Genomic DNA, 17372 nt, shown 5'->3' on the forward strand with positions numbered 1-17372 from the left:
CAATATTTTACTATTTCTTATCAAAGGGCAAGTTGAGTGTATATTGAACCATTCTTCCAGTTTAGACCCTTTGACTATCAGGGCCAAGCTTCAGAACCTACAAGGTACATTGTTCACCTGTGCATAGTATCCTGATGTCCCATCCATCTGAATGGCAGAATCCTGGACAGGCTTTTTAGTCTATTCACATCAGTGTGTGATGTTGGGGTGGCAAAATCCAATACAGATCATCAAGATGGGAAAAGTACAGAGGGGGACAGTGAAAAAGATCAAGGGCTACAGCAACTCCCCTGTGAGTAGTGGCTACACCACTGAGACAGTTTAGCTTAGAAAAATGACAAGTAGGGGGAGACACGATAGAGGTGTTTAAAATAATGCACAGCATGGAGAAAGTGAAAAGAGGGAGAGTGAATCCTAACCCTCTCTCATAACTCTAGAACTGGGGACATTCCATAAAGCTGATCGGTGGGAGGTTTTGGACAGATGAAAGGAAGCTCTTTGCACAATGTTTAGTTAGACTATGGGAGTCACTGCCACAGGAAGGGGTGCAGGCCACCAATCTGGATGGCTTTAAAAGGGGATTGGGCAGATTCACGAGGGAGGAGGCTATCAGTGGCTATTCACCTTGCTGGCTATGTGCTGCCCACCTTTATATCTCTCGCTGTTTGGGCAGGAAGAGGTCTTGCACCCATCCTGCTTCAGTGAACCTGTGAACAATCGGTTTGCCACCATGTGCTCAGAATGCTGGACCAGTTGGACCTTTGGTGTGATCCAGCATGGCTTTTCTTAGTTTCTTATTGCTCTGGAATAACTTTCCCTTTCCATACTGCATCTGCTGCAAAACTAAAATTCAAATCATGAGTATGAAAAGCTTCCTGTGTAGGTATATCCCCCTAGGATACTTTGATTTCTCCCTTGATTTGGTAAGCAGGTTGAGGACTGCCTTGTTCATTAAAGTACAAATATGGGTAGATGGTTTGAAAACATGCGTTAATATCATCAGAAATCCCCTCTGAAATCAGCACATCACCTAAGCCTGTTTCCACTAGTATTTAAGCAGAAGGGAGGTGTTTGCCCCTGGCATCACTGGGATCTGGTTAATCTAAGCTGGGAATAGTGAGATCCAGCAGTGTGCCTTTGTGGTACGATTTCATTTTATGGAAAGCATCTGAGTTAATTTCTTTTCTCTGCACAGGTATTCCACTGAGACAAAAGCAATGCAGCTCAACTGTAGCTGCTGCCAGGAACTCAAGAGCCACAGGAGAGAGGTGACCTTGACATGCCAGGATGGCAAAAGCATCAATTATGACTATATCTACGTGGAGAAGTGTCAGTGTGGGATTGCATGCACCCCGCAAAGCACAGTTATCTAGGGAAAATGGAGACGAATATGCATTTGCCCCAGGATAAAAGACCCAACAAGTGCCCAAGCAGCTATAATCAGCTAAAATTAGTCACCAGCTAATGCTACTCCATATCTCTTATTGTGTCCCTGAAACAGTTGGTAGCAGCCGTTTTCTTTGTCAGCTGCCTAACCAAATTAATGTCCTCTTTCTTGTATGAGAAGTTACAGTCATTTTGTACAAAACAAGAGTGTAGAAAATGCTCTCAAGATCCTTACATAGACAATAAAATGATGTATGTCATTTCAGTGCAGAAAACAAAACTTATTCTTACATCTTCTGTGCTTTGCTGTTTATTTTTGGCTACAGTCCTTGAAATTACTGAGCATCATTTTCTGCAAGCACAGTCTTCTGTACAGTGTCAACAGGCATCTGACTGTGGGAAAGATGAATCTGTTTACACATTTATGTCTGTTTCTTAAGATTAATAAAAAAACTAAGCAACTTCCAACCTTGACAGCTGCTGTTTTTATTCTCCAAACATTGGCATCCCTTAAGTCAAATCATCACACTCTGCTACATTCATACTGTTTCAAGACTCAGAAACAATTATTTGTGCTTCAAATGGATGGAAGGTAGTTTAAACACCACATTGCACCTTGCTGTAAGGAAGAAGGAAACTATGGGTTGGATCCAGACTTATTTATGCTTCAAGTAGGCCCACTGAAATAAATGGCTCTTAAATTTGCTATTTTTATACCACACTTTCATCATATTCCCTGGGCAGTATACAGAAAAGAATAAAAAGATTAGAATGGAAATACAAGCAAGACAGTATTAGAAGGCAGCATAAAACAGTAAGATTACAATGGCATGCATGAAGTTTGGAGCAAATCTTTGGCACTGATAAAATAAGGTGGGTACCTGAGGACCTTCCACCAAGAGTGTTTCATCACTGGGGTTCTAGCACTGAGGAGTCGTCCCCCACTTTACATTAGATGGTGGGAGTGCCCATGGAAGACTCTCCACTGAAGGTCTTCATGTGTCTCCTTTTGGCTTGTGTTCTGAACAACTTCAGGGCGTGGCCTATGAACAGTGTGGATTTAGCCTGGCAGTTGCGAGGTAACTGCAGATGAACGCAGCAGTAAAGCACCACCTGCAGCACACCATCGTCCCTGCTTGGTGGTGGCAATGGTGGTCGGTGCAAAACTCCGTTCTCCAACATCAGTGGTCATCCCTTGGCTTTTCCTCCTTTTCAAACAACAGCGCTAGCCAAGACTAGCAGTGGCTTTTATCCAGACAGCCCATGAGCAGAGCTCTGTTTGTGAAACTCGTCACTCACAGAAGAGATCAGAAGATGGCCTTTGCCCTCTGCATTCTACCTGGAGCCTCTGCCCACCCCACCTCCCCATTCCAGTAAAGCGGGAACAGCATGGGAGATGGCGAAAGCAGCAATGTGGCCCAAGTCCCCATCCCTCCACTTCTGTGAGCTGCAGCCCTTCCATGAACAGAAGGACTCATTTCATCACTAAACTTTAAAATTTTGTTTTCTAATTAATCAAGGGCACCTTTTTAGCCGTTCTCAATTTTCAGCCCTACCATAGCCTGACTGGACTGGAATGAAGAAATCTCTGCTTAATCTGTTCAGGCAGAGCAGAGCAGTGGGGCTGCTACTAGGCTCTGTACAGCCTCACCTTTCAGATTGTACCACTGGCTGAAAAGAGAGTAGAGCTTTTATTAGCTTTTTGCCAACGGTCCTTCAAGTCAAATGATAAGACTGCTTATAAAACTGTTTTGAATGGACCAAGATCCACCAACCCTGCTTCTTCCTAGCCTCAAACAGAAATCTAAACTTCATATGGACAACTTGGGCCTTTTAGGACACATGCAGTCCTTAGAGGTCTTCTTTGCAGGTGCTCATTTCTGCCACCATGGCTGTCCCCTTCCCGTCACTCCTCTCTGTGCCACTGCCACCTCTGCAGTTGTGCTGGGGATGAAGATACACAGGAATGACAGCCTTGCAGTTCTTCTTCCCCAGTACACCTGGACTCCAACAGCACACCGAACGGCTGCTTGGTGGGGTGCTGGGAACCTGACTGTGCTGAGGAAGCGTCATCTCCTTGCGCCAAACCAGATGACTGTCCAGTTTCACCTTGAATGTCTCTGGTGCAGGAGAGTCCATGTCCTCTCTTGGCACTGCCGTATTGCTCTGACAGTGAGGAAGTTTTCCCTGGTGCCTGGCCTGAATCTGATGTGCTGCAGTTTTTCGTTGTTCCTACACTCACGGATGAGTGAGAAGAGATCTTTTTCTTCCCCTTTGTGACAATCTTTGAGGTACTTGTAGAGTACTATCATATCCCCTTGTAATCTTCTCTTCTTGAGGCTAAAAGTGCCCAGCTCTCTCAGCCTCTCATTGTTGGGCTTAGTTTCCAGACCCTGTTACCCTTCTCTGAACCCTTTCTAGTTTTTCTGCAACTTTTGAAAACCTGGGTACCCAGAACCATACTCAGAACCTCACCATATTCCAGGTGAGGTCTCAGTAGGGCAGAGTCAGTACCTCTCTTGTTCTGGAAGTGATGCTTCTGTTTATGCATCCCAAATAGTATTTGCCCTTTTTGTGGCTGCATCACATTGCTGGCTCATATTTAGTTTGTTGTCTACAACAATTCCAAAATCTTTTTCTTTTTAGTGCTGTTGAGCCAAATACTGTGCACCTTATTATTTATTTATTGTTAAATTTCTAACTCACCCCACTAGTCACATGGTTTCCTCTCTTGTATCAATGCATTTGTGTCCCGTCCCCCCACTCAGGTGGAGAACTTGGCGTATGTCCCTGCTGTATTTCATGCTGTTGCTTTCTGCCCAGCATTCTAGCTTGTCTAGGTCACCCTGGAGCTTCTTTTTGTCTTCCAGGGTGTTAGCTATTCTACTCAGTTTTGTGCCATCTGCAAATTTAATTATTGTTCCCTAGACTTCCTCATCTAGATCATTAATAAAGATGTTGAAGAGCACTGGTCCCAGGGCTGATTGGCACCCCACTCATTACCTCTCTCCAGCTTGAGAAGATGCCATTGATGTGCATTCTCTGTGTCCAATTTTGTAGCCAGCTGTGGATCCACCTAACAGTAGTTCTGTCAAGCCCACTTTTTGCTAGTTTGTTTATCAGGATGTCATGGGGTCCTTGGTCAAATCTTTGCTAAACTCTGGGTAAATTATGTCCACAGCTTTTCTGCTGTCCATTTGAGTGGTTATCCAGCCAAAATTGGGATTAAATTAGTCTGACATGATTTATTCTTGATAAATCTGTGTTGGCTTTTATTAAAGACTGTATTTTCTTCAAGGTGCCTGCAGACTGATTTTTTAAATAATTTGTGCAAGAATTTTCTCAGGGATTGATATTAGACTGACCTGGTCTGTAGTTCCAAGGTTCATCTTTTTTCCCTTTTTGAAGATTGGGTCAATGTTAGTCCTTCTCCAGTCATCTGGCACGTCTCCTGTTTTCCAAGATTTTTTGAAGATAACAGCCCGTAGTTCTGAGAATTCCTCCACTAGCTCTTTTATGACTCTGGGATGGAGTTCATCAGGTCCTGGACTTCTGAACGTGTTTATTCTATCTAGATATTCCTTGACCATTTGTTTCTCAAACTGGCATCCCCCACTTTCAGCTTGTACTTCCTCTTTGTTGTAGATCATCTTGTTGGGAGAAGACTGAGGCAAAGTAAGAATGGAGCAGAACCTCCTTTTCCTTGTCCACATTATCACTTTGCCATTCATATTCTGTTTCATGTGTCTTTTGTTTTGGACATATCTGAAAAAGGCTTTTTTGTTTTTAGCATCCCTTGCTAGTCTCAGTTCATTTCCTGCTCTAGTCTTGCTGATGCCCTGTGTCCATTTTGTCCTGACACCGGCATATTCACACTCCCAACAGACCACAGAGCAGGAGAAGCCTTCTCCAGCAGAGAATCTTTTCAGTTGGAAGCATGCCAGTACCTTCAAAGACTGAACTGATAGAATTCATTTCAAGTTCCATCCACCTTCCTTCTAACACTATCTATACAAATAAAAGGTCAATTAAAACAACAATATATTATATAAGAGTGAAGCTGGGGGTGGGGGAGAGCATCTTCCTCTTGTACAAGAAATAATGGCTGACCGGGGTTTTGTCTGTGACATGTTTTGAAGAATCAGTATCAGGAACAACCTGAAACCACAAAGTGTTAGACTGAGAATGCAACAGAACTCTTCAGTCTTGAATGAGGTGGGAAAGCGGAAGGGAAAAAATGATGTTGGTAGGAGATGTGATTCAAGACCTGCTTTGCAGGAGTAGACTTAGCGGGCAATCCTCACCATGTGTATGCCAGTGGGGTTTGCATCCTAGGAAGTGTGTATAGGATTGCAGCACTCATGAGATTAGACTGTGATTTATGCAATGGATTTGGTTATTAATTTTATTAAGACTTTAAAACATCTAGACAGATATGGGCCAGAATGATAAAACAGGTGACCAAATTCCAAGTAGAATTGAGATGTGCTTCTTAATTTGCAGTGTCACATACACAGCTAAGAAAACAACTGAAAGCCTTATTGCTTCTCCCTGCCTGCCACAAAAAATCTAACAGAGAAAACCCTTATTGCACGTCCAGTGGGAAGATATTTCTTCATTCTTCTTTGTCAGAGGGTACAAAAAGGGCATTATTTTTGAAAACATCAAAAGATACAAAAGATGCTGGGATCTGACATTCTGCACTGCTGCAAGTTGGAGCCTGTTTTGATGGAGATACAGGGACAATGCATTTCTTGTGACCTTGCAGTTTGCTCATAACCCACAGTCTTGTAAACTACATTAATTAAGCTCTTTTGATTTTCTTAGGACTGGCCACTGTGACCAGTGAGAGGTGATGACTGTAGCAACTCTTCAGTCTGAAAACATGATCCTGACATTCAGCTGTTGACTGAGCAAGTCAGTTACATTTTCCTTTTAATAGAAGGGAAAGAATGTGTAGGTTCTGTTGTTTAGGTCAAGGAGAAACATGTCAGGTCACTCCTAGTCGTGAAAGGACATCTGTACTGCAACTGCAAATATCACACAAGACTGTGCCTTGACCTTTGCAGCGAAGAATGTAGCTCTTTTACCACCATGATGTAGAATGCTGTTGCAATTCTGAATGATGCATAACAGAGTCTTCTTTTTTCTTCCAAAGAGAATATAACTGGTACCACTCTGAGCTGAAGCTCTGCGTTTTCAAATTATTTTCAGGAAAGAACTATAAAAACAGAAGTATTTAGCACAAATATTCAAACTTCTGCCTGCAGGCTCTTAAAACCATTTTAAAAAATTGCTGAACTTCCTGAGGTGAGAAAAATCTTACTGTTTCAGGATGAGCACACCCAAAAAGAATTTCCCTACTCATGAGAAACAGGAGAAAAGATGACCAAGATTACCAGTTATGCTTGGGGGCACGAGTGGATTTCTCAGCTGTCAAACATTCACTCAAAGAATGCATTGAAGAATTTTCCTGCAGTTTGAGCCTATTCGACCTTTGACAGATGCAGGGCAAAAGATAATTCAAGCCATTGTTTTTGCCAGGTACTGGAATCCTTTTGATTTTTGTTTGATCACATTTAAGTGCAGGCAGGAGAATCTGAAGTAATGCATCAATGAAGAATGCAATGATACTGCTTGAATGTCACTGATGATCAAAATGAACTCATTTCTATCTGTCAGGCAGCAGAGTAAAGGTAATATCACCACTTGCTAACTTGCTAGGGTTCACAATCAGCATTCACACATTTGAAAGAAATTTGTTGGGCGCTTGTTTAACATGCTTTATTAGCCGACCTACAGCTATTCAGCAAAGTTTTAGCGTATGGGCCCTCAAACTACGGCCCACGGGACGGATCCGGCCCGTCATGCCGATTTATCCGGCCCGCGCCGCCGCCCGCCGCCTGTGCGCGCGCGCGCCACTGCCTCGCCGCGCGGGCGGAGGTGGGGGCTTGCTCACTCGGAGAGGGCCCTGGGCTCGCTGGGAGACCTCCGCGCGAGCACGCTGCCGCTGCCGCCCACGTTCCCGCACACGCGCGCGCGCGCTGCTGCCTCACAGCGCGGGTGGGAGACCTCCGAGCGAGCCGCCTCATGGGCGCCCGACGCCGCCTCACCAGCCCGCGCATCCAGGCCCCCCCTCCTCACCTGCCCATGCCTGGTCGCCGCCGCTTTTCAACCGGCTCCCTATTGAAAAAGTTTGAGGAGCCCTGTTTTAACGAGTTCAAGATGGCCCTTGAGAGATCAGGGGCCTTATCTCCAAAAGGATCTGCAAGGGGGCAGCAGCAACCGGGTGGCAAGCAGGTACGGGGCTGGGAGGCGCGGTGGCAAGCGGAGGGTGGGAGGGGGATGGCGGCAGCCGGTCCTCCTGGTGAGGAAAGGGAGTGCACATGATTTGCAGCTTCTCGAAGTGGGAGATCTACTAGGCTGAGAGGCTGGCTCACGCAGTTGAAACAGCTAATATATTCATTTTATCACTACACTGCATTTAAATCCTGCCTTCTTCCTCTTGTGAGGAACCCAAGGCAGTTCATAGCTCCATTTTGTCCTTACAGCAATCCTGTGCGGTCTCAGGCTGAGAGTGAGCTCTGTGGCCAAGTGGGGAGTGTACCCCGGATCTCCCAGGTACCCAGTCCAACACTCTTAACCACCACACCACACGAGTAAGCATGTTTCTTGGGCATTGGTCCAGAAAAGAAATCCACCTGTCACCAGCACAAGATGTTGGCTTGCTAATGGCCATGCCTGTTGGGAATTGTAGGCATTGCGGACCAGCACATCTGGAGGGCACAAAGTTGGGAGAAGGCTGCACTAGCCTGTCTCAGCCTCATCCAACCTACTTCAACAACCATGTTCCACATACAACCCCAGATTCTTGGCCAAGAGCCATGCTGGGCTAGGACTAATGGAAACTAAAGTCCAAACAGCACGTAGTTGGGGAAAGCTGTTCTATCTCAATACCACTTCTCAGAGGGCAGAAAGCAGACATTTCAATTACTCTTGTTGTCATTGTTGATCCCTGTAATACAGAACTGCAACTTACCGCCACTTTAAAAATTACCCCCTTTACTACTGTACTTGTATACCATATTTTAAAAACCGTTTTACTGCAAAAACTGTAATTATATATAGCAGATGGCAAATTCGTCTTTCCAAAGGAAGACACTAAAGCCATTATGGGTCATCTGCATTCAAGTGCTATCAATCAGTCCTGACATGACAGAGTGTCATCTATTGGAACCACTTCAAATTCAACTGAAGCACTGAAGAAATCACCAAAGGACTTTTAGCAATGTAATGTGGCAAGGGTGCTGGAAACTTCATATCTATACAGTTCAGCCAGCTTTGTTCCATTACCAAATGTAATGATTGGTACAGGCATATCTTGGTTGGCAAACAGTGCAGGAACAACACGAACTGTTTAACCTAGTGGAATCCCATGGACTTCTGTCTACTCAAGGGTCAGGAAAAAAAAGCAACACACAGATTTTTAAAGCAGAAATGGTTGAGGCTGTCCCATCTAGGTGACTAGCTCACACTATGCAGTTACATACTTAAGTGCATGATCCTATGATTTTAAAAATGCATCCCCATTTGGGTGAACTGTCCACAAGACTGGAAACACAAGAGGCTAATTTTATCCATGAGATTTGCTGCATTATTTTTCTACAGCTTTTTTAAAGGTCACAAGTTACTGAAATAATTTTTCCTGGAGGTAATTTTCATTAATACAACTGTTTAAAAAGAAGACCTGATTTCATTTTATATCCCACCAGCACTTGTATATTATTATTTACATATTAAAATGGAAATGCTAAGCATGAGCTGTTACTGAGGTGTAACTCTTTTACTAGGGAGTAAATTCGTCTTGCAGCCTGAGCCTATCCACAGCTATGTTCAGCACATGTAATATTTCAGTACACCATACTATCTAATTTGCACACTCAGGACTGCAGTCAACCTTTATTTGTTTCTCTTCTGTTATCAACTCTGATCTGTTATCAATTCTTATATAATTTTGCAAGAGAAAATAAGCTTTTTTCTTAACAGGCAAGACTGGCTGGACAAGTTGTATAAAATTATTATTGAGTAAAAGTAAGGCTGGGCAAATATATTAGATTTAACACCACTCCCGAGCACACGGGCTCATGTGATTTGCCCTCAAAAACAACCCTGTAATGTATTATTCCTGTTGAACTACTACAAATCTAAGGGAACTTTGTGAAGGAAAACAGATGCAAAGATCTACCTAGTTCAAATGCGGCAAAAAGGTCATTGGGCCACACTGGCTTGACTGATTCATCCCACCCTTCAAACTTTCTTTGCGTTATGAATAAGTCCATTAAGTATAAAGGAATGGAAAATGATAAAAGAAGTCTTTAGAATATCCTGCATTTGAGGGCAAAACACAAACACTATGCTAAAATTGTCTTCATTGCAGCTCCCAGCCTCTGAAGCTGTGACAGAGAAACTTAATGCCCTTTTAAAAAGACCATACTTTTACCTGGTTTTGGTATACATTTATTAAATTAGATAGAATGAGAAAAAAGGATTTCATAATATTAGAGACAAACATCTAGACCTTAATACAGTAAAAAAACAATGTCTTCAGAATTATTACAGCAAAACATCCTTTATACAGTATTACAGGTCAGCCAGTACAAGCAATAATATCTGCAATGGAAAACACTTTGAACAATCAGCACGCAATCAAACAACAGCAGAGAAAAAGGTGGCCAGCATCTAGCTAGACAAAAAACTTTCCAGATTTAATCACTTACAGACCTTTGGCAGATGTGAACTTCAGCTTAATTCCACAGCAGCGTCTGGGCTGCAGAGGGATGCTGTGAGAGATGCACAAAGCTGAACATAGTGTTCTAAGAGAAATAGCATTGAGACTTGTGCGCAGCACAGCATTTAGTTTAACTGACAAGCAAGTAGTGCATTTTGATTCTGCAAACTACTAACTTGCACCCCAATCTTAATCACATGTATTTGGAGGCAAATTTCATTGTAATTCATGGGGATTACTTCCAAATACATATCGGCAGAATTAGGGTACATCCAAGTAGCTCTCAAGAAAAGATATGCTTGTAGAACTGTAGCAATGCCCTTTTTTTATGACAAAAACATGGTAATCAGTGAATTCTCAATATTTTTCAAAAGGTTTGCATTGTCATTTTTTTCTTCGACAGAGGAAAATATGAATAGCAAATGTTATAATACTACTCGTTATCTACAAAAGTCTGCTCTACTCTTGAAAAAGGCAGCTTAAAACCAGTCCTAGAATTCCCCAGACTTTCCACAGGCCTCAGTTCCTGGGACCTTCCAGAAAGTGAATTTTGTTTTAATATTTCCATGCCTATCTTGATTGTGAACATGCATTTGCACTGTTTTCAGTGGACTGGATCCAGCAAAAACCTCCTGTGGCCAGAATGACTCTTTCCATCAGGAGGAGGATTTTGATCCAGCTGAGCAGGGCAGGAAGTGATCTTTCCTCTCTCTTCTACAGTACCCACTGTCCCCCCAAAATCTCCTTTGGAAAACTGGGGTCAGTGGAATGGTGCCAGAACAAGTGGGGCTGCAGAGGGAGGGAGGGAGGGAGGGAGGGATTGGTAACAATCACTTTCCCCCATTTCTGCCAGTGGGAACATTCCAAGTTCCTAAAGAACTTGCCTGAGGACGGTGTCACCAGCAGAATAAAACTCTGGATCCAAACTCAAGTGTTTACAGTTCAGCTCTAACAACATCTGCTATGCAATATGCCATTCCAGAAGTACAAGCAACCCTTTAAAACCATCCCTGCTGGCCATTCAGAAAGAAGTGCCCCTACACCTTTTGCAGATTATGCATGGCAGCAGGTTTTCCCAAAGAACAAACAGGTTATGCCAGATTATTTGCTGAGCTCACACATGCCACAGGAATCAGATGGTCTATGATGCTTCCGACAAAAGTCCAGCATTAATTAATACTAAACTGGAAGTCCTGTAGAGTATGGAGAAAGGAAGCAAACTAATTTCCAAAATGTTCCAACCCCGCGCCCCAACAAAACAGATTGCAGTATACTATATGCACCATTTTAAAACGCAATAGAAGTGGGAATAAGTGGAAAGGAAGGAACTAATACTCATAAATGCAAGTCTACTTTTTAAAAAATGGATGCAAGACATTTAAATTTTAACGAACATATAGAAGTAAAACACACATTTTTGGTACTTATTTAAAAATTATTTCCCCACCTATATTTTAATAATTAAAAAAATAAATATTTCAACTATAACTGGCTGTGCCAGGAGTATTCATTGTGATATGAAGTAAATTTTAGTGATTTTTTTAATGCTTGAGGGAGAGGAGCCAAAACGAAAACTATATAAAGAACAGGAAACATATGATCTATTCTTTCAAAGAAAAAAATCACAACCGACTCAACCTACATGCTTGCATTGTATTTAAACACATAAAGAAATATGAAGCATGGCTAGCAATTATCGAAAATACTTTAAAATTTTTTAAAACCATCAAAAAGCCAAACACCACATTTTATGAAAATGTGTGTATTAAAGTGCATTATTCTGCTTTTTTCAAACAAGAAATAAACTAATTAAACACAGAAAATTTGTTATCTCCTGACATTCAACGGGTATAGCAATACACAATGAATATACAATTCATATATCCTATATATTGGAATTGCATTTTGTTTGGTTTGTCTCATTTGTTAAACTGATTCTTTCATATGCCTGAGTATTGATGGTAGTAAACTCAGCTGAAACTAAATGAATCATTACAGTGGATATTCTACTGAAAAAGTTATGTCCTGAAAATAAATTTCTCTTCTAAAAGGAAAAAAGTAGATTTCATCCACATAGCTGAATGAAGCAGTTTTCTTCTCAAATTACTATTATTGTTATGACAACTGCTCCACGAGGATGTTTATTTAATCATGGGGCTGAATTTTCCAAGGTATAAATTCCTGTTTTAATCTTTTTTTGACTATTTCACAAACGTAAAAGCAAGAACAGTGCAAGTAAACACAAGAGCACATTAACATGTTCCTCTACCATATGCTTCTGTTTTGCAAGAAAGAAGTGATAGCAGATTTCAGAAATACAGCAACATATCAGAGCAGTTGGCTCCAAAGAAATAATTGCATTTGTGCCCAATTAATAGGCTGAACATAGCCTTTTCTCATTATAATGAATGCAGAAGTTGCAGGAAAGCTTGTTTGTGTACACTATGAAGTGTTACAAGTTGCCGCAATGTTCAGGTATCACTAAGCAAGCTATGCAATCACTTCCTGACTATCACAGAAAGGGGGTCATTTATTGAGATAGATTGAGATTACTTCTGATGAAAGTACTCTATAGGACAGCAGTTCCAGCAGCCCTTTATCTCTCCACCTCTATTTCCTTTGCCTGCCCCAGCTTTTGACTCAATAATACATAGTGTTGAAACAGTGTGTGCGCGCATGTGTGTGCGCATGCACTGGCATCTGTTTTCCAAAACAGGAAAAATGCATGAGGGGAAGCAGAACAGATACTCCAAATCTGCCTCTCAGAAAAGAAATGCAGCCATACATGGCAGAACTGATATTCATAAAAATTTCTGAAGTTTCTACAGATCATAGGTAAAAACAAATGTGCAAATGTCCCAACAATCACCACCAACAGAAAGGGAAAACGCATTCTTAGAATGGATGCCTTTTTGGGGAAGTTCTTCCTCTAGCTAAATTCCTGGCTTGGCAAATCAAAAGTAACAGTAACAATGAAGATGGGGAATGTGCAGAAGGATCTAGGATTCCTCTGCCATTTGAAGCAGAGAATTGATAGCAGCATCCTTGTTTCCTCTCTGAGCTTCTAGTACTGAACGGATTACTTCTTTGTCCATGTTGGGAAACATGTCCTGGATTGATTTTAGATCCTCTTCATTACACACATGCTGAGGGTTGACTGCAGGAGGTGGAATTGCCACAGGTACCATCCCTGGGTTACAAACAGCAGGCATTCCTGGAAAAAGAAACCATTGAGGAAGATTGGTCAGTGCTTACATCTCACAAACTAACATCAAAAATTAGTTCAAAGTGTGTCATGGGTAAAATCTTCCTTTTAACAATGATATACCATTCTAGGCATACAAGCACAATAACTTAAATACCAGAAGAGCGCTAATGTTATTTCATAAAATTAGGAATTAAGGCATCACAGAAATCTCACAATCCCACCCCACCCCGTTTCAGCCTCTCTTATCCTTTGTATGAGCTTGAGGGAAACTTGACTGGGTTGCAGTTTTCCAATGGAGTAGAGAGAGCTGGGTTTACTAGTCCATGAAAGAAAGGAAATTCCATTGTGAAGTGGCTATCCTAAGGAATAGTGGCAGCAGCAAGGTCATTTCATCTCACTCATCGCCATTATGTGCAGCAACACAAAGGCTGTTTTGCACATGGCAGGGAAGAGGGAGGCTGCTTGCTGCTCATTAGCATCATGCTCTCTCATGGGATTTCTTCTCCCCTGCAGCACCAAATCTGCACCAGAATATCTGGGCATTCTGCAGATTAATTTGGGGTGCACAAGAGAGAGATGAAGGAAGAGTACGCTGCGCAAGTGTAAGTCCACTCATGTTACACTGAATGGAAACCTTATCTGTAAGGCTGCAAAAACTCTAGAACCCAACAGTTGGCTATGGGTACCGACAATCTGAAACACCCATGTAGCCATGAGTAATGCTGGTGCTTAAGTATATAATTTTGTCTATTAAATGTTTAAAGTTGGCTCCTATGAATATAGAATATTCTTTCAGGCTTAATAATTTACTTCTGACCACTGGAAACAACCTGGCACATTAAACAACATCAATTATCAACTGCTAAACAAGGAAGAAGCTTAGTACTCTGTGTGTAGCCACCTCGAGAGAGCATCTGCCTTGCCAAGTTATGCAGAATTCATTATCCTCCTACCTCTTTTTATTGACCACATCAAAATGTAAGGAAGTACTGCACATCCCACCTCTCACAGCAATTAACTATGGGCACCCTGATCCTATAAGAATTTGGCCTGAAGCTCAGCATCCTACTTTACCACAAAAAAGGGACAAGCAAAAGAAGGTACTGCTGCCGCCACTTCCCTTGAGTTTCTGGTCCAAGCCAAGCAATGATGGTGGCAAAGGAAAAGTGGGGGAAGTGGAAAGAAAGCAGCAGTGACAGATAGCTTCTTGTTTTCAAAGGTGCATTTAAAGTGAGTATTTCTGTTGGGAGAATGACAGTTGTTCTTGGTGCACATTTTCAAGGCATGCTGACTGAGATTCAGAGGGGGCCTCAGCATGTGGGCCAATTCATTGAGATATGAGAGCGGTGGAGGCACTTATTCTCAAGGCCAGACTCCCCAGGTGCTCAGGCAGCCTGTGAGAATAATTGAGATGTACATTATCGGGAGGGAGCTTGGAACAGGGAGTTTCTCAGACAGATGAGGCAGATACAACTCTTAACCTCATCAGCAAAGGAGGGTGGCCCATTCAAAGGGTAGGCATGTAGAGAGGAAGCGTGCTCTTTTCCAGAAGGCCCCTCCCAAAAGAACAGGGCCCAAACAATCTCATAAGGAGAGTTCCAAGAAGTAAATACTAGATTGGGTTCAACAAACCACCCTGTGCATGCTCATAGATTCATTCTGGGTGTTTGTGCTTCTGGAAAATGCTTTGGTCAGTACAGAATGTTTTGCAAGTAAGGTCACTGGCTTTGCATGTGCGAAGGGAGAAAACCTAGTTCAAAACAGTTTCTGAGAAGCAGCAAGAATTCTCATCTCATTTTGGGCAATATCCAAAAAGGCAACTTATATCTGGAGATGAGTGAATCAGTTATAGCCACAATTCCCACCACAGGGAAGTTAATATTGATGTCAATGATGTTAAGAACTTACAAGGTTCTTAATGATTTCACAAATTACTATTACATTAAAAGGCATTAGGGCTTCCTGACACTCTGACGTTCAAGGCGATAAATGCAAAAATCGAAACAACTTTTTGAGCTGAAAATGAGTATGCTTTGATTTATTTTATTAATTTGGTGCATGGCCCCAATATTACATAGATTAGTTGACAATGTGCATACTTAATCATACAAATTATTCAGTGACCTCAACTGAAGCTGCACATACCTCTAGATACTTGGGTATGCATTTATCCAGCTCACACAAAAAGCAGGAGTGTGATTATGAAATTTTCCAAGCAAGCTCCCCAAGTGGGTATGACCTAGCTCTTTGAGAGCAACTTTACATACAATATAATATCTTTTTGAGAACTGTCTAGGATTGTACAGAATGAGTGTTAAAAGGCACAAAAATTCACAGCTAAGTATACACTATTGGGCTAATTAAAGGAATCGTGCTCCTATTTGTTGCACTTCTCATTCTGTGTGAGAGAAACAGCTACAAATAACCAGAAAATCAATCTTGCCAATTAAGAACCAACATTAAAATGGATTTTTCATCATGAAAGACACCTCAATCATTTGCCAAATACCCTAGCTAAATTAAAACAGACAAATGATAGTACTAAATAACTAAATTGTAATTGTGCTGAATTGACCATGGTCTGTTATTTCCAGCTTACAGAGGATGTACTTCAAATTTTGTAAAGCAGATTTGGTCTTATGTATACCAGCATAACTGAAGTGAGAAGCACTTGTAGTATAAGCAATGGCATTTGAAGAAATGTGTACAAAGCAATGGCAAAGCATAGGATACGGCACATTTGCTATTTATCAACAAGCAATGCAAAAAACCTAAAGAAAAGTAGAAAAGAAATTAATTCAGACTGAGCAGAGAGGATTATGGAACTTAAAACATATTCTGGTACAGTCAAGTGCCTTTATAGCCTAGGACCCTGCCCTGCAACACTACCCCTGGATGAGACCAAAGCTCTGCACATTTTGCCCTTGGAGCACTTTTTGATGCCACAGACAGGAGGAGAAAAACCTAGCTTTCAATAGTATCTCTGTATCTCACTTAAAATGCTATTCCTTGTTCTTTTCTCAGATTCTTTGGCTAAGACTAGTCCTTATGAAGGACATTGAGACACTGTCTGGTCAGATAAAAATGCTAACAGCTGCATTATTTCAGAACCTCCACTTCTCCCGCTTCCTCACCACATCCCCTCAGCCTGCTTCCAAATCCTAAAAACTGATTTTAATGAATGTGCAAGGAGCATTTCTTCAAGACACTTGACTGGACATTTTATACGCCGACTATCATTGCGGATGTCACAATACTCATCTTCTAATGGAATTGATATTGTATAAAAGAAGGGGAAATGCAGTGCAACTGTTACCATAACATGGCAGATGGGATTTGCAAATCACCCTTGCTGTGAGAGCCAGATGGTTACACAGCACATCTTCTGTGCAGGGAAAATCAGCAAGTCCCATATTAGAGTAACAGGGGCCCTGAGAAAAGATCTAAAAGTAGTAGTTAAGGGGAAGAGAAGAGATTCCTATTCAAGCTGCTAGAAACTCATCCTTCAGTGGAGCATAGTAACCAGCTGTGTGCACTTCAGATCAGAGCTTAAGCCATTTATTCCCCAAATGGGCATTAAGAGTTTAGCAGTAAAGTCACATGTGTAAATCTCCCTAGATTACCTGAAAAAGCAACATTAATAACACTTCCAAGCTAACTGTGATTGTGCAGTTTTTGAGCAATAATGAAAATGCAAGAAGTTGACAAAATCCAACAACTGAATTAACAACAGGTTAGTTGTTGAGCTGTTATCACAGAACCCACCTTATAGCAGAGGATAAGATGCACTCCCCAACTTCTAAGGTTTAGATTGTTCTGTGTTGCAGCACAACCACCTTCCCCAGCATAGGCATCCAGAACCAGTGCAAAATGGGTGCAAGTGGGCACAGCTTATAGGACAGAAGCCACATTCACAGGTTTAACTAGATGCCAATATGGTGTGGAAGCACTGAGAGAAGCTGATGGGAGCTTGTGCAGCCTAACAACCCT

The 17372-nt window shown here is 41.9% G+C and overlaps 2 protein-coding genes across 3 annotated transcripts in view; one reads left to right on the top strand and one right to left on the bottom strand.

Moving 5' to 3' along the window:
- Window positions 1–1373, top strand: part of LOC123021370 (mucin-5B-like) — a 70093-nt gene extending 68720 nt beyond the window's left edge. Inside the window, exon 49 of the mRNA XM_044426082.1 lies at window positions 1196–1373. Within this exon, the coding sequence (XP_044282017.1) occupies window positions 1196–1373 (178 nt within the window). The remainder of the gene's footprint in view (window positions 1–1195) is intronic.
- Window positions 1374–9880: 8507 nt separating this feature from the next.
- The window catches only part of LOC123021146 (toll interacting protein), a 45793-nt gene continuing 38301 nt past the window's right edge, over window positions 9881–17372 (bottom strand). For both annotated transcript variants that reach the window (XM_044425634.1, XM_044425633.1), the window contains one exon: window positions 9881–13388. In XM_044425634.1, coding sequence (XP_044281569.1) covers window positions 13174–13388 — 215 coding nt within the window. In that variant the 3' untranslated portion in view covers window positions 9881–13173. The remainder of the gene's footprint in view (window positions 13389–17372) is intronic.

Source organism: Varanus komodoensis, unplaced genomic scaffold (genome assembly GCF_004798865.1).
Source record: "Varanus komodoensis strain SLA01 unplaced genomic scaffold, ASM479886v1 scaffold16, whole genome shotgun sequence".
NCBI classification, from domain to species: Eukaryota; Metazoa; Chordata; class Lepidosauria; order Squamata; family Varanidae; genus Varanus; species Varanus komodoensis.